This window comes from Sipha flava, unplaced genomic scaffold (genome assembly GCF_003268045.1).
Source record: "Sipha flava isolate LNK unplaced genomic scaffold, YSA_version1 202_pilon_pilon, whole genome shotgun sequence".
In the NCBI taxonomy this organism is placed as follows: Eukaryota; Metazoa; Arthropoda; class Insecta; order Hemiptera; family Aphididae; genus Sipha; species Sipha flava.
In genome coordinates, this window is record NW_020272797.1 from 679220 (window position 1) to 694810 (window position 15591).

The window sequence follows — 15591 nt, forward strand, 5'->3', positions numbered from 1 at the left end:
ATATATATAATAATATAAACATCTTCACCAGTCGTACATCACTGTCATCGGATTTTCGCCGTTGCCCAAATGATAGATTCGATCACTTAATATTTACCAAGGGTCCCGGGAAAAACGGCAAGACTCGACACGGCGTGAATGTCATTTGAACGCGCGCGCGTGTAAAAAATTATTGCTAGCCGGGTGGAGGTTTTTATTCTTATGTAAACATTTTTTTTTTATTCTTAGCTCTGTACTCCTGTACCCATCGGTTACCGCTCTTATATTGGTTGCGTTTGGTAGAGGTACGTTTTTTCCGCGCCATCATCGCACAGCCGGTCGAATTCGTTTCGTACCGGAGCAGAAGAGAGAGATGAAAAATTATCCGTCCTACGTGTAAAAATCATTCACTTATTTACTTGATATGTTTTACCGTGGGAAATCGATTTCAACACGACACATTAATTGAATCTTTAAAATCGATTTTTACCATACATTTTTCTCGTTTCCGTAACGATCACTCCACACTGCCATGTGCGTGGGGTAGCATCGGTGTGCAGTTGCCGGACAGGTCGACTAGTTTAAAAATTGTCTGATGAGCAAAACCCATTTCAAGTTTAATATAACACGTCAAAATGATCTCTTTGGAATATAAACACTATATATGACTTGTATTCATATAGTGATTTCTGAGTTAATGGGATACAAAGGTATATTACTACAACAATTCCGTCAGAATCGATGGACTGGTAGCTAGGTATATGTTGAGATTTCGTCAGATTTACAAATTAAATCCGTTTTATCGTTGACGTAGCGAAAAGGCCAATGACAATTTCACCGATGTCCCTCGCGTGCGTACACCAGTGGTGCAAGATCGATCTGAGAGCATTGGGTCGACGCCCTCTCTTCCCATTACCCCCCAATGATTATGCGTGCGCAAACCTGTATTTCAGGGGATGCCTACAATACTTTTGAGCCTAATCTTCATAGAACGTTTTGTTATATTTAATAAATTATAATTTACTCATATAAACGAATAAATAAAAATAAATTAAATTTTTCATTTTATATTCTGGCACACTAGTCTCAGTGAATATGTTTTCCTTCGATCTCGTATGTTTTTTTCAAATATATTTAGTCATTTATGATTTGTATTTTTGTAGTAAGTTGTAGCTGTTATATTATAGTTATAAGTTTTTGCACGAGAATTAATCTTATTTTATCTATTACGAAATATCGTTTTTACCAAATATTTTAGAATAAATTACTTTTCATTTGAAAAACATCAGATAAAATACATGTACCCAGCTCTTGGACTTAAATTATAGATATCTATTTACAACATTTCAAGGGGTACCCGGGCACACCCTTCCCCGTGCGCACGCCTATGCGTGTACGTTTCTAAGAGCGTACAAAATGAGATTGTATAATTTTAACTTTGTTTTAATAATCTACAAACCAAGCGAATACTGTGATCATTGGATTTAATCAAGTAATGGAAATGTACACCTGTTTTGTACGAATCATAAAGGTGGACTTGTTAATTTATTTTATGTCTCTTGATTTTGTTGATCACAATCGAAATGATATGACACGGAAATCACGATAATATTTCAACTCGATGTAATCAATACCGAACCATGACGTATTTTTACGTGGTTTAGAAATTCACGACTGTGTGTAGTTCTCGATGAACATATAACAACAATTATGATGATAATAATATAAATCTGCTGTACCACCGACCTATATGCATGATTATATGTATTACGCGTCAATTTTTATGTTCGTGATACAATACAGTACAGCCATAAATGTTGTATTTAATGTCATATGTGAAAAAAATACGAGTTGACGCGAGGCCACCACAATGGGGATGAATTTCGAAATTGCCTTACTCATCCACACGTCCCCCAAGTGTGGTCCGTAATGTGTGAGTGCGTGTGCACTATGTATGCATTAACGCGGCACGGGTGAACAATTATTTAAATAACGGGGTGCAATGGGAAACAATCAACCGGCTATTAAAAATAATACTCAAAAATCTCCGGGGATGCATTATTTATAAGCCGTAAATTATACAACAAAAACCGCAGTCTCGCGGATACACACATGCACATACATACACACATACACACATATACATGTATTTGTGTATTTTCTATTTTTATTTTTTTTTACGTAGTATACATAAAATATCACTCTTTTCAGTACGAAAATAATTAGGTACCCTAAACGCTTATCCAGGGCAAAATTCTTCGCGGAAAGTTATATTATTATTTTAAAAAACTTTTTGGTAGTACGATTGTTTTAATTCATTGCGAACGAGTGCAACGGTTAAAACGCAAACAAAACCGCCAATCTGTGTTCACATATCGTATTCGAATACGTTCTGCACAAAACACATGGGAAAGAACAAACAAAATGTAATTGTTATGCATTTATACTCGTACGTGAAAACTTACAATAGTTGCGAGCGATAACAATTTTACCGAATATTACCGAAGTGCTATTTAACCATCATGATCAACGGTGCATTAAAATAAACAAGACACTCCACCGACTTATCCCGAGTTGAATCTCGTTTGAATATAAAAAAAAGTCTTTGGCAATTATTCGTTAAACAACGTGTAACCTTCCACAGTTTCCGCGGCATATAATTGGATATTTGTTTTATAGAAAATTAAAAAAATTCAGTGGCACAAAAATGACAAAAAAAATTAAAATATGATCAATTTTGAAACGACTAATTGTTGAGCGATATAATCGGGAAACGGCGTTACATAGGTAACACAAGATATACTATTATAAAGTTGTGATATCGATTAAATTTTTGAGCTTGTTAATTAATTTAAATAGATAAATTTGCAAAAATATAATTTTAAATGTAATCTTTATTAATTTAATTAATTGTATAGTTAATAATTAAAATATAATAAAACAATATGTTACTTATCATATTCGGTTTTAAATTTTGATTGATTGATATCACAAATAATTGTGGCATGAGAAAATATACAGAGTAGTCAATTATTAAGGGATAATTTAAAGTCATATGAAGGAAGTAAGGTTTTTTTTATAATTTTTAATATAAGATTGGGAGAAGATTATGTTGTTGATGGTACATAGCTAGGGAAAACTATTGCGCTGAATTCGTCAAACCAATCATCGTTAAGTGGACGGGTGGGTGGTTGGATGTAATTTCGACAACATTTAGCGGTTTGCCAAAAATATTGCAAAGACGACGATGGGTTAAGATTCGAACAGACTTGTTTCCAAGTCGTTCTCTTTTTGTTGATTATGTGGCGGGCATGGACACCAGTAACTACAATTAAATCTCGTGGTCAATCGGTCAATTGAAGGGTCGATAAACTATTGTTGTTTTGGATTTGTTAGTTCACACCACGAACGTTCTTTCTGTTCGTTAAGTGTCATTGTTTCGGTTTGTGTAACCATTTTCGTGCCGCATAACGGATCGTTTGTGGTGGTATGCCTCCGTGTGCGGTCGGCTAGTGATTCCGTCGTTATGAGTCGCATGAAAATGTGTTGGTTATTTCACGATTTCATGTTTGTCCGGTTATGTTTTGTGTATTCTTTCGAGTCATGGTCTCAGTGTCATAAAAGTTCGGTTGTTTTCATTTTATTGTAGTGACACTGAGACTTTTTATCGTCATTTTGGTGTCCGGCGACCATAGGCTTCCCGGTGAATTTCATCGACACCATCTCGTTCGTCCTGCCCTGTCTGTCTTCATGTGCACACGTTCACATTTTATTCGTTACAGCTATTACCGTCAAAACCACTTTTTCTGTGTTCGTGGCATTTTTGTAAGCTGTTTGGTAAATGTCGTTCTGCGCAAGTTCTTTGCCTTGCATTTATAACTACCGTGTTCCAGGGCGGTCACTTGCCAACAGCCATTGAGAATAACGTGGTTTTCATTAATTTATCAGTGTCCTGTGCTGTGTAGACCTGTATATTCTTTCATGACTGTGATTCAGTAGTCGCATGCGCGCAGGGGCTGTAATTTATTTTTTATTAGCTTTTTATATTACTCACATTCCCGGTGCAATCGCGTGGGATGAAATCCGCTATCAAACACAGTCACATGTGAGTAAAGGTCGACCACATCTGTTATCATTGTTTAAAGCACTGACTCCCAAATTGGGAGACACGCCCCCTTAGGGGCGTGTACACATTGCTGGGAAGGCACAAGCAGTTGTTACAAAGTACAATTTTATTGTTTAGTTTATATTTAAAAAAACACCAAAAGAGGTGATTGATTTTTTTAATTTATAGGAGAGGGGTGCGAGATTTTTGAAAGTCTTAGTCGAAGGGGCCTAAATTAGAAAATGTCGGGAATCAATGTTTTAAAGGCCGGTGGGCTTTGCTGTCACAGGCAGTTCATTATTTTTATAATTGTATTTTAAGTTGTGCTGTTTAGAGCTAATACAGTTGTTATTGTTATATCATTGTTTTTATTTATTTATTATTAACATTGTATCCAATTATTATATTGTACCAATCAGGCAACTTAATACCAATATATTATTATATTATATTTATACATTTATAAATTTATTTATTTCTCGTATTAAAATAATATTTATTCAGGTGAACAAGCCAGCCTACTATTAATGTAGGAACTTGCGGCACCTATAGTGTCCAAAGTTGGTTTTCGAAATTTTCAAAAGAATCGACATGCTCCCAATAATAATTATTATCTCTATATTAGTTTTTTTGTTTTTTATTGGAAATATATTACATTTAGTCAACCTTTTGATTTACTGTAATGTAATTTAAGACTAAAAACCCAATAACACATTTCCATGTCACAATATAATTTTTTATTAATAATTTTTTTTTTAAATTTTGTACCATAGCTGAACATTTTAAAACATAATGTTAAACTTTAAAAAGGGTGTTATTAACATTCAATAAACTGAGTGTTTGACACACCGTGCTTCACGCACAGTATACTCTGTACACGATCGACCGCTTTGATATATTACACCGTATCCTATTACGATTCTCGTCCTTTGAAATATTTTTTTATTTTTTTTCGAGATTGTCGGAAGTGTTAAGTCGAAGAGCGTTTTATTGCGAATATTGGCCAATATTTGAGGAAGATAATTAGCAGTTTGAAACATAGTGACCCGAAAATCACACATATTCACACACTCTTACATAGAAATGATGGGTGGCGTACTGTGCACCGCGTTCTCTTCACCACCACCTTCCACCCCAGACGTATCTCTCCCTATTCATCCTGTCTGATCATTATGTCTGTCTCTTACCTTATCGCTTACCAGATATAACTATTGGTCACAATTTAATGTGGTCATAATATGTGAAGTTTTACTAGAAATAGCATATACATACACACAGAATGTGTCTTTAAGGACATAAAAATAAATTTAAACAAATTTCAAAAATGTTTTTTTTTAATGAAAATTTGAAAGTTTTATTAAGACAGAACTAATTTATGAAGAAAATAATAACTAAATATAATACAAAATTAATATAATGTTTTATTTAACACGTTTTAGAAATAATAAAATAAGTTTTCATTTCAAGTACCTTATAGAATCTCTTTTTTATTTAGACTATAATGCTGAAAATGTGTATATTAGCATTAATATAATTATTAATAAATAATAAATAGTTAATTTATTTGTTTATTTTTGTCGTAAATATTATTTTTTTTTCGCTTTGGAAAATTAACTGTGACGTTCCAACGTATCTATGCATATTTAATTACAAAACGGATACAAACAATGAAACAAAACTGAATATGCAATTGCTACCAATTACTAATTACATTGTAAAATTTAAAACTTCCAGAGTTTGAATCGTTGTCATCTCTATTGAATTATATTATATTTTCGGTCCGATCCACAATCAAGTACGATCCAAAATTTTTTAGTACCGGTTTCAGTCCATTCCAACAAATTATTTTAAATTTTCAGTACAATATGGTTTAAAAATATTTAGCAATTCGGTCTGATTTTATTCTCTTGTTAACATTATTAGTCCAATCCGGTTGTTAAAATGACGGACCGTGCAATGTGTATTACCACACACACTCATACGCGTACGCATTTATACAAACGGCGAACTCATACGTAAGCACGCGATGTGTAGTGACTTATTTAGGGTGTGCGAAACCCCGACGTTTGGTAAAGCAAGTTTTGTAAAAGATTTTCCAACGGCTTGTAAAATAAATGGAGTTTATTGAGCCGTTGCGATGTTGATATCGGTAAAGAATTTCCTAGAATCGTTATCGTGTAATCGTTTATCGTGTGCGCACGGGCGCGGATGAAAATAATTGTTTTGTTTGTCGACTTCAACGGACTGCGGTCTTTCGTTTATGTTCATCAGGTGTTTGTTATAACTCTTTTGAACAAAGTGCACTATGAATCACTTGTCTCCGTAAATGATTTCGGATTAGTCTGAAAATGAACGACGGTGTTTCTTTCGCACTAGGAAAATTGAGAACCAGGGCATTAAACTTTAGCGTGCAAAATCCCGTGATTTTCAAGCGATTAAATGATATAACATTTACAAATAAATAATTAGTATTATAGTTAAATTATTATAGATAAACAATATATAATATATTATATTAGAAGTTGCATTCATTCGAAATGAAATGTTTTTTTCTGATACGCTAATCACATTTTTCTTACAACCCGTTCAGTTATGGAACTCCAATGAAAATTAACGAGTTTTAAAATAGGAAAAATGGATAGTATTTGCATAATTTTTTGCGGAATACTTATGATAACTATTATAAATGCATAAAGTATTTGACCAAACCGCATGTACATATTATGTTTCTTGAATATCGTATTTAACTTAAATACCGATTGTTTGTATGAAAGTATTCACAGATCGAATAAAACGTAATGAAAATAATAAACATGATCAAAGAATTATTTTATGAATATACCAGACTCGTTTACTGAACCCATAAAATATACCTTAGATGAATTTAACGAATATCGTTCGGTCGTTATCGTTTATATATATAATATTAATGTCCAAACATGTTAAAAATGTACTAAAATATTTAGTATAGTAGGAAGAATTATACTTGCTAGTTAAAATTGTAGAAGATCGATTAATGTACTTTATTATGTTTATAGCACTTTGCCACATATGGTTTCAATAAATGTAATCTTACGCTGTGGTCTATTTAACGAATACGCGTACCCAGGACGAAATATTTTTTCTATCCCTTCCTCAATAATAAAATTGAAATTTATTACATTTTATGAATAAATCAGATGTTTTACAATATTTTTTTAGGTACTTATAAAGTAATATTCTTAATATCAATTTATATAACTCTATAAACATACATTTTTCAAAGTTTTTTTCAAATTGAATAGATACTTCCTTCTTATTAAAAAATATATTCAGAATAATAATATTGAAAACTGATCCAACCAATCCAAATTAAATTTAGATAATTATTAGTTCCAAGTAGTTACTTGTACTTTTTTAAGAAAATTTGAATAAACGCTTTAAACATTATTTTATACTTATTATATACACAATGATTTATGTAACTAAATCAACAATGAATAATTTTTATTGGATTAAATACATTTACTAACTCTTAATTATATATAATAAAATAATTGTTGGCTTGTAATTTTTTTCCTAATTGTTGAGAAGCAAAATATTCAATGATGTCATTGAAACTAATGATTTTTGTTAAATCAGCTTTAAAGTGGAGGAGTACCAATAAATGAAGACAATTTTCACCCATTAATGATTTTAAATAAGTTTTGACGCGTTTTAGTGTAGAAAACGATATTTTCATGGAACAATTACTTGATGGGGTTCATAGAAGCATTCTCAGAGCAGTATTAATGTTAAGATATATTTTAACTAAACTTTTCTGTTTTATAAATGCCAACGCACATTTAATACTTTAAGGTACAATTTTTCTCTTCTTTTGTAAACTTTTTAAATATGCCCTAAGGTAAATGTATTCATTTGGGAATGATATTTTAAAATCTTTCGGTTATAGTTTCTGAAGTAGTTTATCCTTTTTGCACAGCTCTACGCCGGTGATGAATGTTAAATATTTAAGATCTAGTGTTAATTTAAAAGTAAAACTATTTTTTTTTTAAATACAAATTTTGTAGGTTTGTATTTCAAATACATAACAATACCGAAAAAGTTATAAACATTTAAAAAATCTTTTATTTGCTATAATTTTTTGCCACCCCGAAAAATGTGTTATTTTTGATCATTTTTCCCTTTCATTCCCTCTCCATCCTCATAAATGTTCCATGGATCTTACGGTGTTCAGTAAGTAATCCGAATCGAATTTAAAAATACTTAAAATATAATCCTCATGACATCGCAAATAATAGGTGCTTGAGAAAACTCACCAACTGGTTTATTAGCGTAAAATAATAAGTTATTATTAATAATCAATCATTATGTTCTCATAAAATGAAAAACAAAACGTACAAATATCGTTAAACTTACCTACTTCGACCGATCCGTGGAACACTGTAAAACAAGTAATCATTTTTATCGACTCTGTGTAACATTGATGGACTGTGAATTTCGACCCTCCGTTGCTCTCGCATCGCCAATGATTACTGCGCACATAGAATCGTAATAACAAATAACATATCATGTCATATTTCACATATGTACCTAACCCGATATCATTCGGAACGATCGTTGTTTAACCAACGAAGAAGTTTAAGGCAAAACGACTCGTAAGAAACACTCAGTCATCATACTTCACAAACTCACGAGTGTTTTCCAAAAGACTTTTTTACAGTGGTTTTCCGGAAATAATTATACGAATGTCATGTATGTTTTTTTCTTTGTAAATTTCATAAATTCTCGAGTGAAAATCCGCGCACTTCTCTCGGTAAACTCTAAAGTTTTTGCTCCGTATTCACTTACTTTAAAGAAACACAATTTGTAACTTAGGATTTTATAAATAAAAAATACCTTTTCCTTTATCTTGTTCCAAATTTCATAATCCCAGATTGTTTTTATCCTTTACGTTCTTTTTTTTTTTTGTAAAATCAGTTTTACTTGAGTTTCATACAGTTATTTGAAATCTAACTCTAATCAGCTTTTATAATTTCCTTCGTATGGCTGATAATCAAATTGATATGGTTAGAAAATCTTTATGTTTACTGTTTTAAAATATCAAATCTCAACGTGTATCAAAATGTCAAAATATTGATCAGTCAAAACTATAAGATCATCAAATTGATAGATCTGATTTCTGAACAAATTAGTCATAAAAAACCAGTAGGTATCTGATTCCTGAAAAGTTGAATATTTTTTATAAAAAAAAAATAAATTGTTACAAATGCTTAAAAATAATTGAATCTATAATATCTTTACGTATGTGGTCCATAACGCTCTCTAAAATATAATTGTAATTATCACGTGCAGCTTTTATGGTTTTAATACACTAGTTTTTATAACAAATTTTACAGTATTGATAATAATTTAATATACGTTACATATTCAGTAAGTATACATTTAAATATTATACTTGATCAAGAAATAATAATGGTATTCAGCCAAATCGGTCAATTTATAGTCCTCTTCCTACGGTACCTACTCTATATATTTTGCACGAAATATAGTATAACATTTACAGCTTAATCGTTCCGGGCTATTGAATTAACTACATAAATACGAAATTAATCTCTGAAAATAGATTTGTATAATTTCTTTCATTCAGATTTACGAGCAATAAATAAATTACTGATGTTTAAATTATGATAATGTTACTGTAAAAATGTATTATTAAAACAAAATTTTAGTGAATCGTCGGAGAAATAATCACGTAAATTCTAGTTATAATTATTATTGTATATTATTTATGGTTCAATCAAAATCCTTCCAGTATAATATACTCCTATTTGTATACGACTACGAATTCAATGTATATATTTTTTCTTTGAAATAGAAAAATTCTTCTCGTTCATTTTTCAATTGGTCATAATAAATATTATGAGTAGTTGATTTTACATGCATCATCTTGTATGCCTTTCATTATAGTGAACCACTTCATTAGGTAATTATTTATGTCGATATTCCTTATCTGAATAATCAAATTCGCTTTGAAAAATCGAATAAAATAATAAAGAAAAACTAATTTTTAATCTTTTCATTATTCATATCCGATACAATTAATTTCCTCAAATAATTGATAATAAATTTAGTAATTCTGAAAAGTCACATTATTCGAATTTCTCCGTTATGTTTTCGAGGTTTCCAGCGTACTGCCTTCTATAATATATGAAAAAGTTTACAATAACGAATAATAACGAAGTGTCTCATTAAATTGGCGATCAAATTTATTTTATCCATATATGGCCGAATTCACCAAATTACCCAACAAGGTACACGTTTTTGCTGCCAGTACAAAAATGACTCGTTTATTTACTACGTACACGGTGTTGCATGCTTGACATAGGTTAATTTCTTACTAAAATAATAATATGTATACTATCAATTTTTTGTACATCTGTTGACCGTCTTAGATTTGAAGTAGATCGAGTGAACCATTCAACGGCCGTGCAACATAGTACTGATTGTTCGGGTTACCTTATAATTTTTTTTTCAGGATATAAATGAATAGAATACATTTTTGTTTTTATTTTAAGCTAGAAAAAACATTCAATAATGATATCATAGTAGAACTGATAGTAGTAGTAGCCTCATTGATTCTATTAATTTCGAATGCATACGATGAATAACATGGACAATTTCAATAATAACTGCAACAGACTAGAGAATTTTAACTAAGCGTAAACCATTTTCCGTGATAAATACTATACATTAAAATCATATGACGATTAGACATGCAGTGATAAAAATTATCTATGACCAACAAAATACAATTTCCCATTTGTACATATCTATTTATATATGCAGAGTGGACTACAATCGTCAAATAGCTCGCATAGAAAAACGATCAATGAAAATTTTCTATTAGAAATACAGTAGAAATCGCTTGTTGGGAACACAATTGACCAAGGTAAAATGTATCAATTAACCGATTGCTTCTAATAAACGATTGGTTTTATTTATTATGAAAAAAATGTATAATAATTTAATCAGGCTGCTACAACACGTAAACTTTTTATAGGAACCACAATGTATGGCTCTTAACAACTCGCACTTCTGTTCTAAACTTAAATATCGACGTTTAGACATTTTTGGAAAAGAGAAACCCACTTTTACGTATGCACGCCGAATTCGATCTAAAATTATAAGTGTAAAGAGCATAGTGGCTACTGAACTTACTATAAAGAACAGTAAAAACAAACTGTGGTATTCAATGACAATCGCAATGATATAAAGTGATGTACATTGTAATTGAAATACATTAGTTATCGCTGAATAACGATAATTCGTTGTCAAACTTGGCCCTAATAGTTTCAAATAACCAATGTGCTGTTTTAATATACGGCCGATGACATTTTGTTTCAATCACACGATTGTATCAAATTTTAACAAAAATGTCCCTATGACATGTTATTCGTACATTAAATGACAATTTTATTTAATTTTGAATAATTATCAGCTGCAAGTTTTTTTTTTCATTAAAGCTCTGAATACTATTTGAACTAATTAATTGTGAACATAATAGTTCCGTATTCAGTGTTCCATAAGCATATTACACTACAAACAAATAACATTGGAATCATCGAAAGACGTTATGATTATAAAGTTGATAATGTTTGTTTGTAATTTTCTTATAAAATAGTCTTGTAACACGGTGTAATATTACAACGAAAGTGTTTTTGAAACTTTTAAAATTAACTAATTCTGTGAGTACCATGTCACGGTGTAATAGTATATTTTCGTGCATTCAGAAAACAATCTTGATACTCACGCGTTATCGGAGTTATGACTTTGTGACGTTTCAGTACTCGCAGTTACTTCCCCTCTTTTTCATACTTGAATTGTAATTAATTTCGTTTCAATTGTCAAATTAAACGGTGATAATGTTCTACGATTAAACGAGTGTCAGATTCTATCGAGACAAACGCTTTATAACAAATATAATGATAACGTGTTCATGTATAATTTTAACACGTAATTATACCGGGTATGGTCGAATTGCTCTTATTTTAGTCGAATTTCACTTGGGTTTAAAGTAGGTAGTAATCGAACAGCACTGGGGCTTAAAAAAGTATTTCAATAAAATTATCATGTATTTGAATGGGTTAGATTTATTTTATTTAGTTACATTTATTACCATTTAGTTATCATTAGCGTGATTAAAAATTATTGTTTATACATCACATTATTATATATTAATTATATATATGTACATTATAATTGTTAGATTATTCATTATATTATATTATACATATTATTATTATTAGGTATACATTTTTTTTTTTTTATAATCGTCAAATTTAATTATTGTCATTATTATAATTTTTTTTTGTCATTTCGATCATTTTATTTAATAATGACTAACTGTATTCAACAATTCTACCCTGGTAATACGCTTCTAAATATGTATGTTGTTATTATATAATATTATCTGTGTTATCTAAATGGCACGAGCTAATATATAATGCTATTAAATAAGTACGCTGTAACGTTCTTCAACAGAAAGATTCGTAATATTTTTAGAGGGTTTTCCAATATAACTTTTTTTGAACAAATGCAATTCGACCACTTCCTGATTTTTACTGTAGTGCAGTTCAACCATTATCTTTTTTCAATCCAAGTGCAATTTGACCATTTATTTATAGGTAATAAGTGCAATTCGACTATCCCGATTATACCGTCGTGCATCGTCGTGTCGTAAGCGAATTCAGGAAATGCGTAGTCTTTGCCGAACATGATCTCAAATCCTTCCAGGGAATTAGGACGATACATAAAATGAATAATAATATATACTGTAATGTATAATGTGTATAATAAACATATATGATGTGAATATTATACTAATGTGTAATATGTTAATTGCACACTTTGAAGTTGTTTTATTCATTAAAAAAAAAAAAGAAATAGAAAACAATGATTTTCCTAACAGTAAAATTTATTTGAAAATGTCTCGTATACTCCGCATAGATTGCTTAGTTTTTATTGTTATTATTTTTAATATCCGGTTGATAAAGTAAATATTAAAACAGCCGTATTTATTTGAACGACGAGAACCAAATGGCAAATATTTAATTATATTTTATAGATTTTCTGGTAGATTAAAAATATCCCGACTGTAAATTGCGATCGACCACGTGCATGTTGTAGCCATACCGTAACAGACGTTATAGTCAGAGGTTTCGTCGTTAAGGTAATAAGAAAAAAAAATAAATAAATACATAAATCGTCTTCGGGGCCGAGCACTTGCATCAGCTGATGACGGAGAAGAAAATGGGGAGTTCTCACCCGGGACAATCGTTCCGTCGGGGTCGTTTGTAGGTCAACAGTGGCATATCGCATAACCAAAGGAGTTTTATGACTAGGCTGTGATAAAAAAAAAAAAAGTTAAATTACAATACTCGGTAGCATTATAAGGTCCGATTGAAATAGTCGAACAAACCGGCGGTCAGATGTGTTTCTCGACAGGATCGTTGAAAATAACACTCAAGCTGACCCCCATCTTATCGTAGACGTTTCGCTGTGGTTCGAGATCGGCGAAAATAATTCCAAGCTCTGTGTACAAGCACAATGATGTGCAATAACCGACTCGACAATATATACTTTAGGAATAACTCGTGCAACACTGTATACATGACACTGTGCACTGCTATTCAACGTGTAATTATGTATTATTATTATCATCATTAGATATTATGATAAATAACGAGTTTGTCGTATTTTTGTTGTTGTTGTAGGCTTGGAAAGATTATAAGCTTCAATGGGACCCAAAAGAGTACGGTGGCGTGCAAATGCTCCACGTGCCTTCCGACCACATTTGGCGGCCGGACATTGTGCTCTACAACAAGTGAGTGCTGCGCGAAATCCCAACGCCTCCTAGTCCCTCCGTTCCCGTCCTGCAAACCCGTCCCTTCGTCATTACTACCATAATTATTATTATTATCATCATAATCATCATCATTATCATTAGCGTTATTATCATCACCAATACTATTAATACTATTAAATAATCATAACAAATAATATTATAATTATTAGGTATTGTAATCACTATTTTATTGTTATTGTTACTATTACCGTTTATTGTTATATATTTTTTTTTTTAATTTTTTTTTTTTGCTGTTAATAATATTATTATGATTATTATGATAGTTATTACTTATTTTCTATTATCACTGCCGCGTACAGTCGTTGACCACGTGTCCATACGCGTTTGGCGCATCGAACGGCCATGTACAATTGCATAAGTTTTATCGCTATATATATATATATAAATTATACACAAATCTTGAACACATATTTTACATACGTACGGTCGCAGGTCGATCATTTTTCCTTGGTTGTACACGCATAACACGTACCGCTATTGCGGTTGTCAACTGTATTCCTAACCTAACCTAACCGCTTATTGCTACTATATACCGCTGAAACTTACCAAGAATTTAGGACTCCTTTACTATTTTTACACGTTGACCCGACTGTTCGACGGACGAGTAGTGATGAGGGCTTGCATGGAATATTATACCACGCATATTATGAAATCGTATAGTACTATCGTTTTCCTGTGGAACATGATAGTTTATCGACGAACAATAATCGGCGTGTCGATTAAAAAAAAAATTACATCTTTGTGATATAAGTTTGTTTTTTTATAACTCCATAAAATAGTAATTGCAGGTTTTAGCTTAATGCGTGGTTGTTACTTACTTTTGTTTAACTAATTAAGCTTTTTTAACTTTAAACAAATCAAAACTAACACTTAACCTACGACTTGACTTATATTTTACAATTTGTATTCACATCTTAAAGAGTAAAAAAATATTTATTTTAACTCACCCAGCCTTGCGTGGTAGTCCTATTAACTGTTGTCACTGCAGTAAAATAAAGTGTAATAGATAATAGATACCATCCAAGAACAATAACTGAGTTCGATAGTTGAAAACGGGATAAGTTATGTTTTTGAACTCGGCCACGCCATCGATGAGTAATATTGGTCGATAACTATATCGATAATATTGGCTTTAATTTTTTACATAATTAGATACATCGTATGGCAGAAATTTGCTTACCGTTTTAGTTAGAAGTAATTTCTAGTCAATTATGGTGAGCATAGAGGTGGTAAACGTTTTGAATATTATAACCACACTTGGTAATTTATATAGATGTCTACAAGTTAAAACGTAACCGAAATGAGATGAAAATTGTGTATACTAGCTTAGAAAAAGTTATACAATAATGCCTTTTATATTATGTATTTAATTATATTTTTATGTGGCTGCAGAAGATTGTTTAAAATAGAATATTTTTGTTACACTCTGGACAATTTTCACTGTTGTACAATAAAATTAAATTAATATATTTCATGTAGAATCGTTTGAATATGAAGGACCACAGGAAAAAACGATTAATCAATATTCCTAAATTATTTAGTATTGCAATTTTAAAGGTTCAGAAGTCAATAAACTTAGCGATAAAGTATAAAATAGTAC

The 15591-nt window shown here is 31.0% G+C and overlaps 1 protein-coding gene across 5 annotated transcripts in view; it reads left to right on the plus strand.

Moving 5' to 3' along the window:
- Positions 1-15591, plus strand: part of LOC112682388 (acetylcholine receptor subunit alpha-like) — a 276407-nt gene that overhangs the window by 109678 nt on the left and 151138 nt on the right. For all 5 annotated transcript variants that reach the window (XR_003148507.1, XM_025552968.1, XM_025552970.1 and 2 more), the window contains one exon: positions 13840-13949. Coding sequence is in view for 4 of the 5 variants with exons in the window: in XM_025552968.1 (XP_025408753.1) it covers positions 13840-13949 (110 nt within the window). In the remaining variant the exon portion in view is untranslated. The remainder of the gene's footprint in view (positions 1-13839; positions 13950-15591) is intronic.